General features: G+C 49.2%; 1 protein-coding gene across 3 annotated transcripts in view; it reads left to right on the top strand.

Moving 5' to 3' along the window:
- The first annotated feature begins 1,565 nt into the window (after positions 1 to 1,565).
- Positions 1,566 to 15,441, top strand: part of KDM5B (lysine demethylase 5B) — a 59,782-nt gene continuing 45,906 nt past the window's right edge. Inside the window, exons 1-2 of one of the 3 annotated variants that reach the window (XM_063178233.1) lie at positions 1,566 to 1,744; positions 14,089 to 14,166. In XM_063178233.1, coding sequence (XP_063034303.1) covers positions 1,607 to 1,744; positions 14,089 to 14,166 — 216 coding nt within the window. In that variant the 5' untranslated portion in view covers positions 1,566 to 1,606. The remainder of the gene's footprint in view (positions 1,745 to 14,088; positions 14,167 to 15,441) is intronic. The other 2 variants (XM_063178234.1, XM_063178231.1) reach the window with 2 other exon arrangements.

The following is a 15,441-nucleotide window of genomic DNA, read 5'->3' as shown; positions in this document are numbered from 1 at the left end:
TCCCCTCTCCCGGGGCAGGTGTTCCGTGCGGTGGGAGCACGGTGTGACATGGAGCCGATTCCATGAGCATCCATCCCTGCTCATCATCCCAGCGTGCAGCGGGGTGAGCTCGGGGCCTTGCTGCCCGAACCCTGCTCTGCAATTCGGTGTTACTTCTCCAGCCACGGCTGTTAACAGGGGACGCTTTTCTGAGTTTTAGTGAAATTTGAAGCCGGTAAGTGAAGTTTTACAAGAAATGACACCCTCAGCATTGTGTGCACATCTCAAAAGTTGCAATTGTTGGTTTCATTGTCGGATGTGACAGCACCGCTGTTGGCTCCGCTCTGGACCGGTGACCTGAAGTACCGAGGGTGACTTTGTGCCTTCAGGGGCCGTGGAAGCACCGGCGGTGCGGGAGTCGCTACCGGGGGGCCCTGGGGGGGTGCCGGGCCGGGGGTCCCTGGGGCCCGGGGCGGTGCCGGTGCGAGGGTCCGTGCCGGGGGTCCCTGGGGCGGTGCCGGGCCGGGGGCCGCTAGCGGGGGTCCCTGGGGCCCGGGGCCGGTGCCGGTGCGAGGGTCCGTGCCGGGGTCCCTGGGGCGGTGCCGGGCCGGGGGGCCGGGCCGGGGGCGGGAGCGGGGCCGCCCCCCCGCGCACGTGCGCTACGTGCGGCGCCTGCTGCGGCGGGGCCGCCCCTCCCCCGCCCGGCACCGCCCCCCAGCCCCGCTGCTGGGGCCGGGACCGCCCAGTGTGGGACCCCCGGCGGGGGGAGCCCCGGTAACCGCCGGGCCGCGGGGGGGGCACCTCGCGGCGCTCCCTCGGGAACGGGAGCGCTCCTTCCCTCCGCGCTGCCCGGGGCCGGCGGGCAGGACAATGGCCCGGCTCCCCCCGAACAAAGGGGCCGGGCCGGGGCCGCGGGGGCTCGGCGGCCGGGGCAGACAATGCGGCCGCGCGGAGGCGGACGGGTCCCGCCCCGCGCGTGACGCGACCCGTGCTCAGCCAATGGCGACGCGCGGAGAGGCTCTTTAAAAAAAGTAGCGCCGGCTGCGGTCCGCTGTCAGCTGTGCGGATCCCTCCGCGCATGTAAACACAGCGCCGGCGGCCCCGCGCGGGGGGGCGGGACGGAGCGGCCGGGCCGCGGGGGGCACGGCGGGCGGGGAGCGCGGCCCGGGGCCTCCCCGAACCAGCGGTGCTGGGGGGAGCGGCCGCAGCGCGCCCGGGGCCAGGGGCCGCGCACAAAGGCGGCGGGAGCGGGGGGCGCGAGGCTGCGGCCCGGCGGGGCGGGGGGCACCGGGACGGAACCCCAGCGGGCGGCCGCGGTGAGCGGCGCTCTCTGGGCCTCGCTCTCCGCCGGTGCCCGGTAGCGGACGAGGGGTCGGCGCCGCGCGGGGCAGGCCGCGCTCCAGAGGAGCCGCCGCTGCCTGCTCCCCCCGCCCCCAACGGGCCCTCCCCGGTCCGGCCCCGGGCCCCCGCACAAAGGCGCGGGCGGGGCGGGGCAGCCGCGCCCCCTCCCCTGCCCGGGCCGGGCGGACTCTTTTCCCAGCCCCGGCCCCCCCGCGGACGCGCACGGAGCGCGGCGGCTCCGGAGATTGTTCGGAGCGCGGAGCGGAGCGGCCGCCCCGGCCGGGCCATGGCCGAGTTCCTGCCCCCGCCCGAGTGCCCCGTCTTCGAGCCCAGCTGGGAGGAGTTCGCCGACCCCTTCGCCTTCATCCACAAGATCCGGCCCATCGCCGAGCAGACCGGCATCTGCAAGGTGCGGCCGCCGCCGGTGAGTGCCCGCATGGCGCCGCCGGGAGCGGCCTTTGTGTGGGGCCCGGCCCGGCTCCCCCCGGCCCGCGGCCGCGCAGGTGACCCCGGGCAGGCGAGGCCGCCCCTCAGAAGTTTCACTGGGCTGGGGCTGAGGGGAGCGAAGGAAGCGGCCGCTTCCCCCGCGAAGTGGCTCCTAAGTGTCGGAGCTCCCGGTGGGGGAGTCGCCAGAGCGGCCGTGAAGGGAGCGGGGGCGGGGGGCAGTTGCCCCGGCCGGGCCCGGCCTCTCCCCGGCTCCCGGGGTTGGCCGGGGCCTCGCGCCCGGAGCGGCCCCACCGAACCCCGGAGGAGGTCCCGGGGTGCTGCCCTCCATGTTGGCATTGTGGCCGTGTGGGGCCGGGGGGACCCGCTCCCCGCAGCCCCCGGCCCCGCCGCGGCCTCCCCGGCCTCGGCGCACGTCTAGCGCAGGGAACTGTTCCTCAAGTTGGACAAGACCAAACTCCGCAGCCGTGAGTTTGGCTGGTGGCTGTGCGAGCTGAAGCCTAGACAGACATGGCCACCATTTTAGAATGCAATCCACAGTGGGAAGAAGTAGTAAGCCTTCATCTTCATCATCATCATCTCAACCGATGGTGTAGCAAGCTCAAAATTGGGGTATGAATTCTGATTTCCCCTTGTTCGTCGACTCAATTTACTAAGAAATGCTGTGACGATCTTAGAACCACAGTTTTGTGGAGTCAGAATTCTTAGTTTGTTTAAAGGAATGAACACCCACACTGGTGAGGAGAGGGGCTTCTGGAAGTAAAAATCTAATTAAACAATGTGTGAATCATCTTTATTTTGAGTGAATTGCTCTTCCCCTCAGTGGAGCGTGGTGTGAGTCTTGGGGTGGTGCAGCCAGGTAAGGCAGTTAACATGACGGCAACAACTAAAATGTTAAACAGGCACTGAGCTTACATCTCCTCCAGCAAGGGGGGAAGCCGACTGAACAGTTTGTAGGCTGAAGTTTTGCGAGTGAGACTTTGACTTCAAAGAAATAATGTTCAGAAACACACACTCCTTACTTTTGTGTTTTGGTTGTTCCTGGGACTCCTGTTGTGTCCATTCTTTTCCTTCTGAATTAAAATAGTAATAACTTGCTGAGTTAGTGTCTGAGGTGGCAGAAATGTTTGTGGCAGAGTGAATAATGTGAATGTTGCTGGAGAGGAAGGAAGGTGTTCCAGCTCTCTGGAGGAATAATCCCCGATTGCTGTGTGAAGAGAGCTCTTGAATTTGTATCCTGGTAGAATATGCCAGGGTTTCTTTTCATGCAGGGCAGCCAGATGCTCAGAGTTAAGGGGGTAAGATGGTTTTTGTTACAGAGTCACCACTGAAGATCTGTAGTACTTTTTAGTAGATATTTTGAGGTTTTAAGTTGCCAAGTTGCCAACAATGTTTCAGCAACTGCGACCAGAACTGCTTTTTTTGTTTGGTTGGGTTTCTTGAGAGGGTTATTTTTTTTGTTTGTTTGGATGTTTTTGAGAGGGATGTCTTTTTGTTTTAAAAACATCTCATCTAAAAAATCCCATCTTTCTTGGCTGCTTGTGTAAAAAGCCAAAACCTTATCAGCAAGCTGCTTGTAGGAGGTTATCTGTTGGAGATCATAAATCACCAGCCCTCCAAAGGACTGAATTACTCACTGCAACTGCGTTTTCAGCTGCTCTCCTCTTCCTGAAGGGGCAGGTATTGCAGCAGATATGAACCAGGCGCTGTGCCTGCCTGGCCGTGGGATCAGCTCTTTGAGCGTATTTAGAAGCAGGATGAAAATAGTTGGAGCCGCTGAGGGCTGAGCACGGGTGGTTCTGTGGAGCCTGGCTTTGGGAGAGCTGAGCTCCCATGGCTTTATCTTCCCTGGATAATGCCTGGGATGACTTGTGAAGTGCGTGCTTGGTTCAACGGCCTGGAGCATAGAGGGAGCTCTTCCAAAGCGACCAGAAAACCCTTTAAGTTGACGTAGTTCCTGGCCTTCCCCCTGCGAGCAGGAGCCGCAGTGAATATTCAGTTATTGTTCTTTTTGGTGTCATCGAGGGGTCTGTAATTCCGTGAGCTAGAGCCTGCCCTGCCCTGTGCACAGCAGTGTGTGTGGCCAGCTGGATGCCTTGTTTGGTGATGGCTGGCCTTTGGAATCCTCCTCATCCCAGGGAATCTCCTGCCGGCGTGCGCAGTCTGGTTACGTGCCGGGAAGCAGGTAGGCAGCACCATGAACTGGCAGGATCTGTGCCGAGAGAGGATTGGAAATTTGATGTTGGGCTGGCATTATTTTAGCCTAAACTCTGCTGTATTGTTATCAGCAGATGAATTTGTGTGTCTATATATGAGTAGCAGTATGGAGTAACGTTGTGTGAGGCTGCTGGTGCCCAGCTGTAGCTTCCCCACTTATTTTTGAACAAGTCCTTGCTCCAGAGCTGGCTTTGATGCTCCAGCAGCTGAGCATGCACAGGAGAGCTGCCTGGGCTTGGAAGGACCAGCAGCAGGGCTTTCTCTGGTCCCTTTCTGTTGGCATTACCTGGGAACCAGGTGGGCCCAGAGAAAACCACAACTGCAGTGGCTTCTTGTGTAGCAGCTTTGGAGGACAGTGACCTGTTTAGTGAGGAGATATCGAGGTAGCTGACGTGCAGAAGACAGAGGATTCTGGGTGATCACTGCATGTTCACAAGATGAAAGAACATCCAGGAATATAACAGGAGGTGCAATTTCTGCATGGCAGTTTCCAGTTGAGTGCTCCAAAGGAGTTTTCTTCCTCTTCATTGCAGTTTGTTCCAGCCATCACCAATGACTGAGTTTTGCTCTCATTTGGGGGTTCAAAGATGCTGCAGTGGCTGGTGGTGCAGCCATAACCAGTTCACTGGCACTGCTCTCTGGGGCTTTTTGTCAGCAGTGTGGGGTGTGAGTAGAGAGTGCTTGGATGGGGTTGTTCCTGGTAGGTAATGAGCTGCATAAAGTGGAGATTTAAATTTGAGTCTGTTGTGGATCTGCAGGGGAAGGGGCAGCTGGATGCAGGAAAGTGGGTGGGGTACTTGCTTGCAGTCCATCATGTGCCATCTTGGAGTTAAAATTTTCTTCAATTAACCAAAACCATCTTTCATTAGCATTTCTCCATTTAAACAGTATCAGATAGTTTGGAATAAACTTAAGTTTACTCCAAAACTTGGCATATCAAGTGATGGATTTATATTCTAGAAACTTGTGATAGCTCTGCAAATCAGTGAGGGCATATAGGGGAGTCAAATGAAGAACTGCTTGAGAATGGAGTTGTTCTTCAAGGTAGGTAGTTAATAGCAATTAATGGAAGCAAACAGTCTCACAAAAGTGAGTTAATGGTAATGTGTGGAGCAGGAGTGGTATCAAATGCTCCAAGCCTTTCTTGAAGATGGACTCTTCCTTCACTTTGTTGCGTCGTTGCTTTGCTGCTGTGAAGAAATAATAAATAATGATTACTTAAGCCTTACCTAACATATAAATGCTTTTCAAAATACTCAGAATTGTACATTGTACTAGAAACATCATCTCTTTCCCAAGGCCAAGCATGAAAATTGAGAACATCCAGGCTAAATTTCATTGCTTTAAATAATGTGAATATGGAGAAGTACTGTTAAGGCTTCCAAGTAACTTAAACCAAGCACTTAAAGATCAGAAAGTCTGTATTAGCAGAGCTGGAAATTTGAAGGAATTGACACTGGAGTTATCAAAATTATTAACTGTCAGTTTTCAGTAAATCCTGGAATACTGGTGAACTTGAGAATGGGGAAAATTAATTTCCTTAGTGGTTTAAGTTCTTTGTGGGTGCAAGAGTTGACTCCCTCTAGCTCCAGAGTGGAAGAATGTCTGGAATAGTCCTGGATAGGAACTTGGAGGGCGATAGTGTGGAATACAATTGTATGGACACTGATGTGGCCAAATTAGTTTTATTTTTTTCCATGATTCCATGTATTTGTGTGTTGTTGTTGTCTGAGATCTAGAACTTGTGATCAGTATTCTAATTACAGAAATTACTATTATGCAAAATTAATACACCAAATCACAAATTATTTCAACTACTAATGATTGTTTGTAATGAAGGATCCCTTTCTAATGGTGTCTCATAACCTCAAGCCAAGGGTATGTAATTTTTTTTACAAGTCTAGAAGAGCAAAAACTGTGATGGTGAATGGAGTTATGGTGGTGGCTTTAGAGGGATCCCAGTTGCCCAATAAACAGTGGATATTATGAAACAGTAATCACTTAAGAAGGACTCAATGAGGAGGTTTACCTTTGGAACAAAGGAGCATAGAGCATCTTAGAGGAGGAAGGAGCATAGAAAAATAGCTGTGGATCCCTGTGGGGAGCAGTGTAATGGTGGAATGGGAGCTCTGGAGTTTCTCTGTGAGAAATGGGGGGGATTTTACCTCTGTGACAGCACAAGAGTAGAAAATTCTGCATTCAGAATCTTGCACTCATTGGAAGATTTTAAAAAAATTGACAACTGGAGAGGATACAGAGATGCATCAGAAAAGTTCAGCACATGAAATAATGAATTTTGAAATATTCAACCTTAACAGAGCCTGAGTGGTGAAACCTAAAGGCTCAGGGCTTGGGAGAAATGGACCTCCTCCTCCTGGGACATGTTTTGAGGAGCAACATTGATTTAAATGTTGTTTAGACCTCTTAAGGTCTGTTTAGGCTTCTCATTCAGCTGGTTGCTTGATTGATTTTCATTTTTATGGAGAAAAAGAAAACACAAAACAAAAAACCAGTTCAGTTTTGGAGCAGCTTGACTGAAGGTTCTGACAATCTAGTCCTGGAGCCGTAAAAAAACCCCCACTAAAACAGGAATTAATGCAGAGAATTGTGTTACTTTGTCTGAAACAGGAAGCTGATGGTGATGATCCTTCAGGTTTGATAATACACAGAGGCTCAGTCAGTTGATTTTATCAGAAAGAAAACACAGAGATAACTCAATTACAACATGTAAGTGAGCTTCAGTTGGGGAAACCACAGGTGCTGCCACGTCTGTCAGTCCTGCTGAGGGGCCAGGCTCAGGTGGGTCAGCAAACAGGGCATTTCTGGCTGAGAGAGGATCAGCTGGAAGGGGACAGTGGAGGGTGGAAAGTGGTGGATCTGCCTCTTTTGGGAATTTTGGGATCAAGAATGAATGAGGTTTTGGGAGGGGAAGAGATATTTTAGTGCTGAGGTTCCTGTTCCCCTGGTGTCAATTCATGTGAAGAAAAGTAATCTGCTACCAAAGGTCGTTAGAAAATGTTGGCTTTAAATGAGGAACTTGTCATATTCATCACAGGGGTTGTGCTGTGGAATCAGGTAAATTCAGAGTAGGTTATTTACTGATCTCTAATTAGCAAGAAAATATGCAAAAGAATAATTATTTTTAGTTTATTATTTATTTTACTAATGGCAGTGGCCATGCACAAGGCTGCTGTGGTCATGATGAGTGGTTTCTGCTCTTCAGAAACACTGAAACATTGGGGTAGGCTTAAAAAACAATGAGAGTTTCCTTTCCTTGCCTCAGTTTCTTTCAGTGAGGGATTTTCAACACACATTCTTCAGCTCATTGAAAATTTAAGATGAAACAATTTAGTCCAGAACTTTCCATATGGGGCAAGAATAACATAAACAAAAAATTACAGAAACTCTTATCTAACTTAAGATAGCTAATAGCTGAAAATGGAGTTTAAAACTAAACATGGCTCCCTTGCCCAGCAATGAAACAAAAGCTGTCAGTGGATGGAAGCAAACCATGCTGTGTATCCATCAGGATGTGCTTCCTCTCCATCCCAGGTGACTGGGTTGGGTCTGAGATGTGCTGGGGGACAATGCTGTGTCCATGTCCAGAGACAAGGCTGAGTGCTTTTAGAAATCAAAAAGAACTTGTGGGATCTTCCAGCCTGCTGCCCTTAGGAGTGCCTGAGTGAAAGGTGTTCCTGGAGCAGGTGCTTTACCTGGATGGTGAATCTGAGCAGCTGGAAGGGGAGGATGTTGTGGAGGGCCAGGGCAGTGGATGGTGGAGCTGCAGGGAATCCCTGGGCAGCTGAGGCTCTGCAGCTGCTTGTGGCTGAGGCTGGTGGAGTTGCCCATAGCTGTTCTGGATGGGTGTGGAATTCAGGTCTTTTCCAAGTCTGAGTTACCCTGGCGGTGAAATCAAGGTCTGAAAGCTGCCAGTTAGAGCTCTGCAGAGGGTTTGGACTCATTGCAAGGGCTGTAAGGGACAGCCTGAGGAGCAGAGTGCGCTGTCCCTGCTGGTCACACACTCTGGGAATGTACTGGGCATCAGAGCAAAGGTGTGATCTCCACACATGGGTAGTCCTGTGCCTTGAGGGGAGGTGGCTGCAGCTCTTGGGGTCTGGTGCCCTCACACACCCACAGCTGGGTCTGGCCCCAGCCTGATGGATGCTCTGTTTCAGGGTCTTGGTCAGTGCTCTGAGGTGAATCAGGGGTCTGGGATTTGCTGATGGACCCCATCCATCCCCAGCTGTACCTGCAGTGCTGCTGGAACACTGGGGGTGTGTCTGTTCCTTGCATGCAGGTGCCTCCATGGAGAGGAGCCTGGCATCTCCTGTGCGTGAGCCTGGCTGCCCGTTGTGTTTAGAGCTTCAAACCCTGCATGTATTTTCTGTCTCCTCTGCCTTTGGGTCCCAAGGAGCAGCTGGCCCTGACACTTAAGAATCATCTCCAGCTTACCTGAGCCTTTATTTCTGTCCAGGTGTGGAGCTGGCACAGAAACACTGGGATCTAGGGGGATGATTACCACTGTACACTCATTTTCATTGGCTGTGGTTCTCAGATGGGAAGGAGCTGTGGTTGGGCCTGTTCTCCCTTGCTAGTCTGCAATACATAACAGAGCTCAATTTTGTCTCAAATAAGAAATACCCTACCAGGCTCCTTTTTGGAGAGTTCTGCACATGAGGTGGGTTAGTGCACCCAGGGTCCCTTACTGGCAAGGAGGAATTCAGGGGGTTTGATGAAAAAATCTGCACCATTTAAAATGGCCAAGGAAGGACTATTCATCACAAACTGGGTTTGTTGCTGATTGGAGTTTCCAACTGATGTCAGCCTTTAACAGGGTCACAGAGGGATTAGTTCCCGTTAGACAGGAGCTTTGTGGCTGACCCACTGCCGGGTGATAATGGGTTTGTGTGCATTCTGCCATCTGAGCTCCAAGTGTGTTTTTAATGTAGGCATAAAACCAGGAGGCTGAAAGGGACCTCCTGAGTCACTGAGTGTGCTCCTTTCCTCTCAGAGGCAGCAATCATGGAACACCTTTGCCAAGGCAAGATCATAGATGTGGGAACAAAGAATGTAGGTCAGGCTCACAGGGTGGGCATCCCAGGAAGGGGGGAATTGCTGCAGTTTACTGAATGGATGTGTTTCTCTGGCAAGAATTGCTAAGATATTCCTTTGGATCTTACTATGAGCTGCTGTCTAGCAAAATAATGAAAGAGCTGTCTTTTTTTTTGTGTCTGATATGGGAGAGACTGCAAGTAAAATGTTACTTGCAGTTTTCAAAAGGTGTTGAAAAAATATAAGAGACTTCAGAAAAAAGCCCAAGGAAAAAAAACCCTTTTATTTGCAGGACTGGAAAGCTGGTTCTGTAAAGAGAAGGAAAAAGGTATTTGTTTATTGAAAAATGTCTTGAAGCATTTCTTCTGGGAGGGATTCAGGAATAGCTGCTTTGGCAGCCAGCAGACGAGGGATTTGGTTATAAAGGACATGAGGATAAGGGAGGAAGACAAGCTGAAGCCAACCAACTTGTAGAACAGCTTAGCAGGGAGGTTGGTAATTTCTTGTTCACTTGAATTCATAGGGGTGGGGGTGGTTAAATTTTAATTAGTGAGTTTGGGTGAGGTGCAGGTTTGCCAGCTGAAATGCAGTGCTCTGAAGCCTGACATCCCTGGAACTGCTCAGCTGGGAGCTGGAATATGGAAATCACAGAAATAATTCTGCTGACCATTTGTAGTTCACGTTACTGTTTGAAATATTAATGTGATCCTTAGAGCGTGCCTTCTGCATGGCTGGATTTGTCCCTCAAGTTTGTAGAAGAGTTTGGAATTTTGAAGTCAATCTCATTTTTGCCGGGATTTGAGGACAGGTTTATAACAATTGCAGGCCAAGGTGGGCACAGGATTTTGTTTGTCCCTTGTAGGGTTATAACAGTCAGGGATGGATAAGAGAACACAATTGAGTAATTCAAATGTAGAGTCCTGGTGGAGTAAGAACTGATTTTTTTAGGAAATTAATGTCTTCTTTATCTCTGTATATACTTAATCTTAATGCTCAGCTTGGCTGTTGGAAGACACTTCAGATTGAAGTACTTACACTTTTAAAATTCATATTTTAAAACAGGGGAATCCAAACCAGTTCCTTACTGATTCCCAGGCAGGAGCTTTAGGGAGGAGAGCCTGGAGAGCTGGGGGTGGGGGCTGGTCTCTTCCCCAGCAAAGCTGCTCATGTGGCTCAGCAGCTTGGCAAGTGAATCCTGCACAACAAAGCTCCCTCTCGTGGTGCTGCTGCCTTTCCAAGTGCATAAAGGCATTTCTGTCTCACAGAAATCTCTTTTCATGGGCCTGCAAGCGAGCATCGCATTTGGCTTGGTAACTTTTGCTTCAAAATGTGTCCAAGATTTTTGTTGAGTAAATAATACACTTATTAAAGAAGAGTTGAAAGTATCTTGTTTAGGACTTGAGGAGCTTGCCATACTGTGGAATAGAGAAAGATAGATATTAGCCTTATTTGTTATATCAACCTTGAGTAGTTTGGATGCTCCAAAATAAACTTGTTGTGACTTTAAATGGCTCAGTGACAGTCAGGATGGACTGTCTGCTATACCTGCTGTCATTTCTCCAGATGGTGAATGGCTGTGGGTCTGCAGCAGTGCCATCTGACAGAGTTTGTGTGCAGTGGGCTGTGCTGTAGTGTGTTTGTAAAGCCAGGAGTGGTTTTATGGTAATCTAATGTGAAATATTATGTATGGTGTTGTTTCCCTCAGCTCTACCTGCACTACCGTGGCCTCACCTCAAGTCCTTGGTGTAGTTTTGAGCACCACAATATAAAAAAGACATTAAACCACTGGAGAGCATCCTAAGGAGGGCCATGACAATGGTGAAGGGTCTGGAGGGGAAGCCTCATGAGGGGCAGCTGAGGGCACTTGGTTTGTTCAGCCTAGAGGGGAGACCTCACTGGGGTCTTCAATGTCCTCATGAGGGGCAGCAGAGGGACAGGCACTGATCTCTTCCCTCTCATGACAAGTGACAGAAATCACAGGAATGGCTGGAGCTGAGCTGGGAGATGTTTAGGTTGGATGTCAGGAAAAGGTTCTTCCCCAGAGGGTGCTGGGGCACTGAACAGACTCCCCAGGAAATGGGCGCAGCTCCGAGCCTGTCCGAGTCCAGCAAGTGTTTGGACAACACTCCCAGGCACTGGGTGGGATTGTTGGGGTGTCTGTGCAGGGTCAGGAACTGGATGTGATGATCCTGATGGACTTAGTGGTCCCTTGCAACTCAGCATATTCTATGATATCTGCTTAAAAACCTCAGAAGCTGGAGTCAAATCCTGTGTTGCCTTTCATTAACCGAATTTACCGTCACCCAGCAGAAGCTCTTGCAATGACTTTCTCCTTGCTGAAAATTAAACACTTTTAAGGCTGTTAAATGTTTGATTCTGGCTGATGACCCCATCTGCCTGATGGGCTGAAAAGTCACCTTCTGAAAGTGCTGTTGAATAAATGGAGCTCCCAAAGCTTGTCTTTGAGAAACAGCTGACGTGCCATCAGGGCGTCTTGGTGTGTGTTGGTCATTCAGTCATTGGTAACTTCAGAGCTGCAGGAGTAGGAAATGCCTGTTGTGGCAGCTTGTGTTGTCTGGAGTCATGTTACTCTTCCAACACAGTAGGTGACTGGTGCTTTGCCAGAGGCAGTGTCTTTGGCCAAACAGGAAAGGCTGTCCCCAAACATGCATCAGTCAGTAATAAATAGACACATGGAGATCATGGAGATAATCAGCTCATTCTGGAGCAGGATGTTTCAGGTGCCAAGCTGTGAACGAGGTGTTTCTGTAAGATCATGCACATAAACTTCCTCATTTGCTTCCATAAGCAGAGGGGACTGGCCTGCTCTGTGCTGTCTGGCTTGGATTGGGTCTGTGTCTGCCCTAGGCACCCTTGGAGCTGGATTTTTTAGTCTGAGCTTGAGCCAGAGCCTGTAGGAGCAGGTAGATCCTGTTCCTCCTGTTGTGCCCAGTGGCATGCAGGCTTTCCTCTGGGCTCTGCCCAGAGCAGCACCTGTGCCAGCAGACATGGGGCCTGACCAGAAGTCTCCTGTGCTGTGCCCTCCCTTCCTTGGCTTCCCTTGCTGTTGCCAGTGCAGTAACTGCAGGCGGTGGCCCTGAATTGCAGCCTAGACTGATGACAGTTTCAGATGTGGTGTCATTGCCTACATGAGCTGAATTCTTGCCCCTGTTCCTCTTACTCCTGGTTCTTGTCCCTAGTTAGAGGGTCTGGTTTGGAGTAATGCAGAGTCCATATGGGAACAGCCTTGGCTTACTGCTTAGCAAAGCCAGAGGCAGCACAGCCCTCTTGGTGTCATTTACTCTCAGCCTAAGCAAAGCTCCCTACAGTTCTCCCCTGGGCAGTTTCATTCACTCCCCAGTGTTTCAAGGGTCCTGTGTGTCATTGCCACTGTGTCCCCTCCTGGTCTTGGTGCCTGTCTCCTGTCTCCCTGTGTTTGGTACAGAGCACACTCTGGAGTTGTGACTCATGATGTAACCAGTTGGTTCAGCTTGAGAGTCAGATTTGTCCTGTTGAAGTATAATACTTCAAATCCTGCCCAGTTGTTCCCAGTTGTACTTCTCATCTTACAGCTTGAGGGCTCTAAATGACTCATCAGACAACAGGATATTAGAAAAGAATGTCAGTTCTCTTCCTCAGACTTGGTGGTTTCATTGCATTTGGTTTTCTGGCATAAATAGGCAGTCAAAGTAGGGTTAGTGTTATCAAGTTTCTCAAGAACCCATCTTTGGGCAAAAGGCAGTTTTGTGGTTAAAAGTAGGAAAATAATCAAGACATGTATCCCACTGGTCAAGGATTGAGTATTCTGTGGATAATTTGTCATCCTGACCCCCTACCATTGTCTAATTTCCAATTCAAATGTTAATTCCAATTGGAGTTGTCAAGTTGTGATGTGCTGCAAGTGCCTTGCAGGATCAGAAAACTTCTATTGCCAATTTTGAGTTCTGCATTAATCAATGCAAGCTTGGTAAAATGTATGGATTGGTGGCTGTCTTTGCTCTTCAGCTTCTCCACACTCTTGGTGAATCTTGCTCCTTGTTTGTTTGTAAGATAATTGCTTTGGAAATCATGTATGATTGGTTTCAACTCCAATTTTCATGTTGTCTGTGAATCTAAAATAAAAAATACTGTGTTTATGATGCTGGTCTTACTTCAGTTGCCTCAGTCACCCAATGCTGAAGAAAGGTTTTTGTTTTCCTGAAGCAAAGCTCCATTGCCAGTAGCTCACTTGTGCATTATCTTCATTCTGTAATTAGTGATAATAAGATACCTTTATATGTAATAAATTCCTGTCAAGTTTAAATCAAATCTAATTTAGTTTTGTGAAGTTGTGTATTGGCAAACCAAGAGTGTGCAGTAGTTGTCAGAGATCTAAAAGATAAAACAGCTTTATAGTTGTGTTTATAAATAACACTTCAGTTGCAGTAATAGTAATAACAATAGTAATAACAATCTTTTTTAAAATTGGTCATATTCCAGCTCTTCCTGAATGTTTGCAGCCAAGGAAATTGTCAAGCATTGGCACAGGTTGCCCGGAGCAGTGGTGGAGTCACCATCCCTGGAAGTGTTGGAAAGATGTGTGGATGTGGCACTTGGGGACATGGGTGAGGGGTGATCATGGTGGTGGTGCTGGGTTAAAAGCTGGACCCAATGATCTTAAAGGGCTTTTCCAGCCTTAAAGATTCCATGGTTCTGTGGAGGCTTACAGCACAGGACAGGTCTTCCGTTCCAAAATGTAACTGATTTTGTGGTTCCATTATCTGGTTTTGAGGCACAGTGGTGTGTTCTGAGGGGCAGACAATGGCACTCACTCCAGGTATCTCACCTTGCTGCTGACTTGTTCCTGGTGAGGGGATTTGGGTGTCAGCACAGCCCTGGCTCCCTGACAGGTTGGGCTGTGACTGCTGAGCCCCCTCTGCACCAAGTTCTGGTGGGGCTGAGGAGGCTCTGGAGGCCACGGGGGCCTCTTCATGCTTTGGGCTCCCCTGGCTTTTGACTGTCACAGAAACTCCTTTCCTTTTCTTGCTCTTTTGATGGAACCCTTCTGTTTTCCAGGACTGGCAGCCTCCATTCGCGTGCGATGTGGACAAGCTTCACTTCACACCAAGGATCCAGAGGCTCAATGAACTGGAGGTAAACTGGAAAGCTGGGCAGTACTTCTGCTCCCAAATGTGTCTGTGTGTTTTTGGGAGGTGATGTTTGCCAGAGTTGGCCATGAGCTGACAGCACTTTGGACCACAAACAGCAATTTTTAATTAGCACGGAAATTCATCTGTTTGAGAACCTGGTTAGAAACATTCCAGGCATAAAAGTAATGTTAATGCTCATTAAAGGAACATAATTTAGGTCTTTTCCACACAGGTGCTTCAGAGTAGTTAAACTGTCCAGGGCCATAGATCTGTGTCTGTATTTTGTACTCATACAGCATCTTTCAAAAGGAAAAGAGATGAAACACTTGGAGTGCTTTAAAAATAGCCAGCCTTTTGGAAGAAACAATTGCAAAATCTGGATTCAGTTTGTGGAAATTTGCTGTTCACAAGCACTTTCATTCACTGCTTCAATGAATTGACACTAAAGGGGAGTGTGAGGAGTTCTGGTTGGCTCAGTGCTGGTACCATTTGGGATAATGGTGACTCTATGCCTGATTATTCTCCTGATTCTTAGTTTTTAAAGCCCTGAAGTGGCTGTGTGAAGTGCTGGGGAGGGGCTCAGCTGCTGGCTTGGAATGCTAAGGGGGTGATTTGTATGACCACAAGCTGTTCAGAGCTCCCTGGAGTTTGCAGACAAGCTAAACTGTACAGATATGGCTAGTTTTTACCTTAAAATTAGAGAATGTGCTGAAAATAAAATATGTCAAAATTTAAGTTAGTGCTCTTACATAGCAGCAGTGCAGTGATCTAACTGTGGTAATTGCTGTGCAACCAGTCAAGACTTTCCCTGCCCTGACCCATTTGTATCTTTAAAAGTGAAACAAATGCAGTTGTGAGTGAGAAGGGATAATAGAAAAAAACTTCAAAAATTAAAAAGACCCCAAACCTGATTCATTTTTTACTTACTGCAAATCAACCAAATAGTAATAAACTATTGCAATGATTAATGTAGTAAATGCAATAAATCCTGACAATGCAGCTGGTTTAGGGAGCCTTTAGCAGTAATAACTTACTGTTTGGCTGTTCTCCCAAAGTACTTTTCTCAGTGCAGTAAAAGGTAACAAAAAGTGACTCAAGGAAAGATATAAATGCCATCGATGGTATCTGCATGGAATTTATTTTTCTTCAAATAATGAGAGGGAAAAATGCAAAATGACTCTTGCAGAGGGCAAAGCTGGACAAGCAGCTTCAGCTGCAGTGCTGTAAACCTTATACAAAACCTACATTGCTTTTAGCATGCAGTTCACTTGTTTGATTG

This window comes from Melospiza melodia, chromosome 28 (genome assembly GCF_035770615.1).
Source record: "Melospiza melodia melodia isolate bMelMel2 chromosome 28, bMelMel2.pri, whole genome shotgun sequence".
NCBI classification, from domain to species: Eukaryota; Metazoa; Chordata; class Aves; order Passeriformes; family Passerellidae; genus Melospiza; species Melospiza melodia.
The sequence above is the reverse complement of the archived record's forward strand: the minus strand, read 5'-3'. Positions and strand labels throughout refer to the sequence as shown.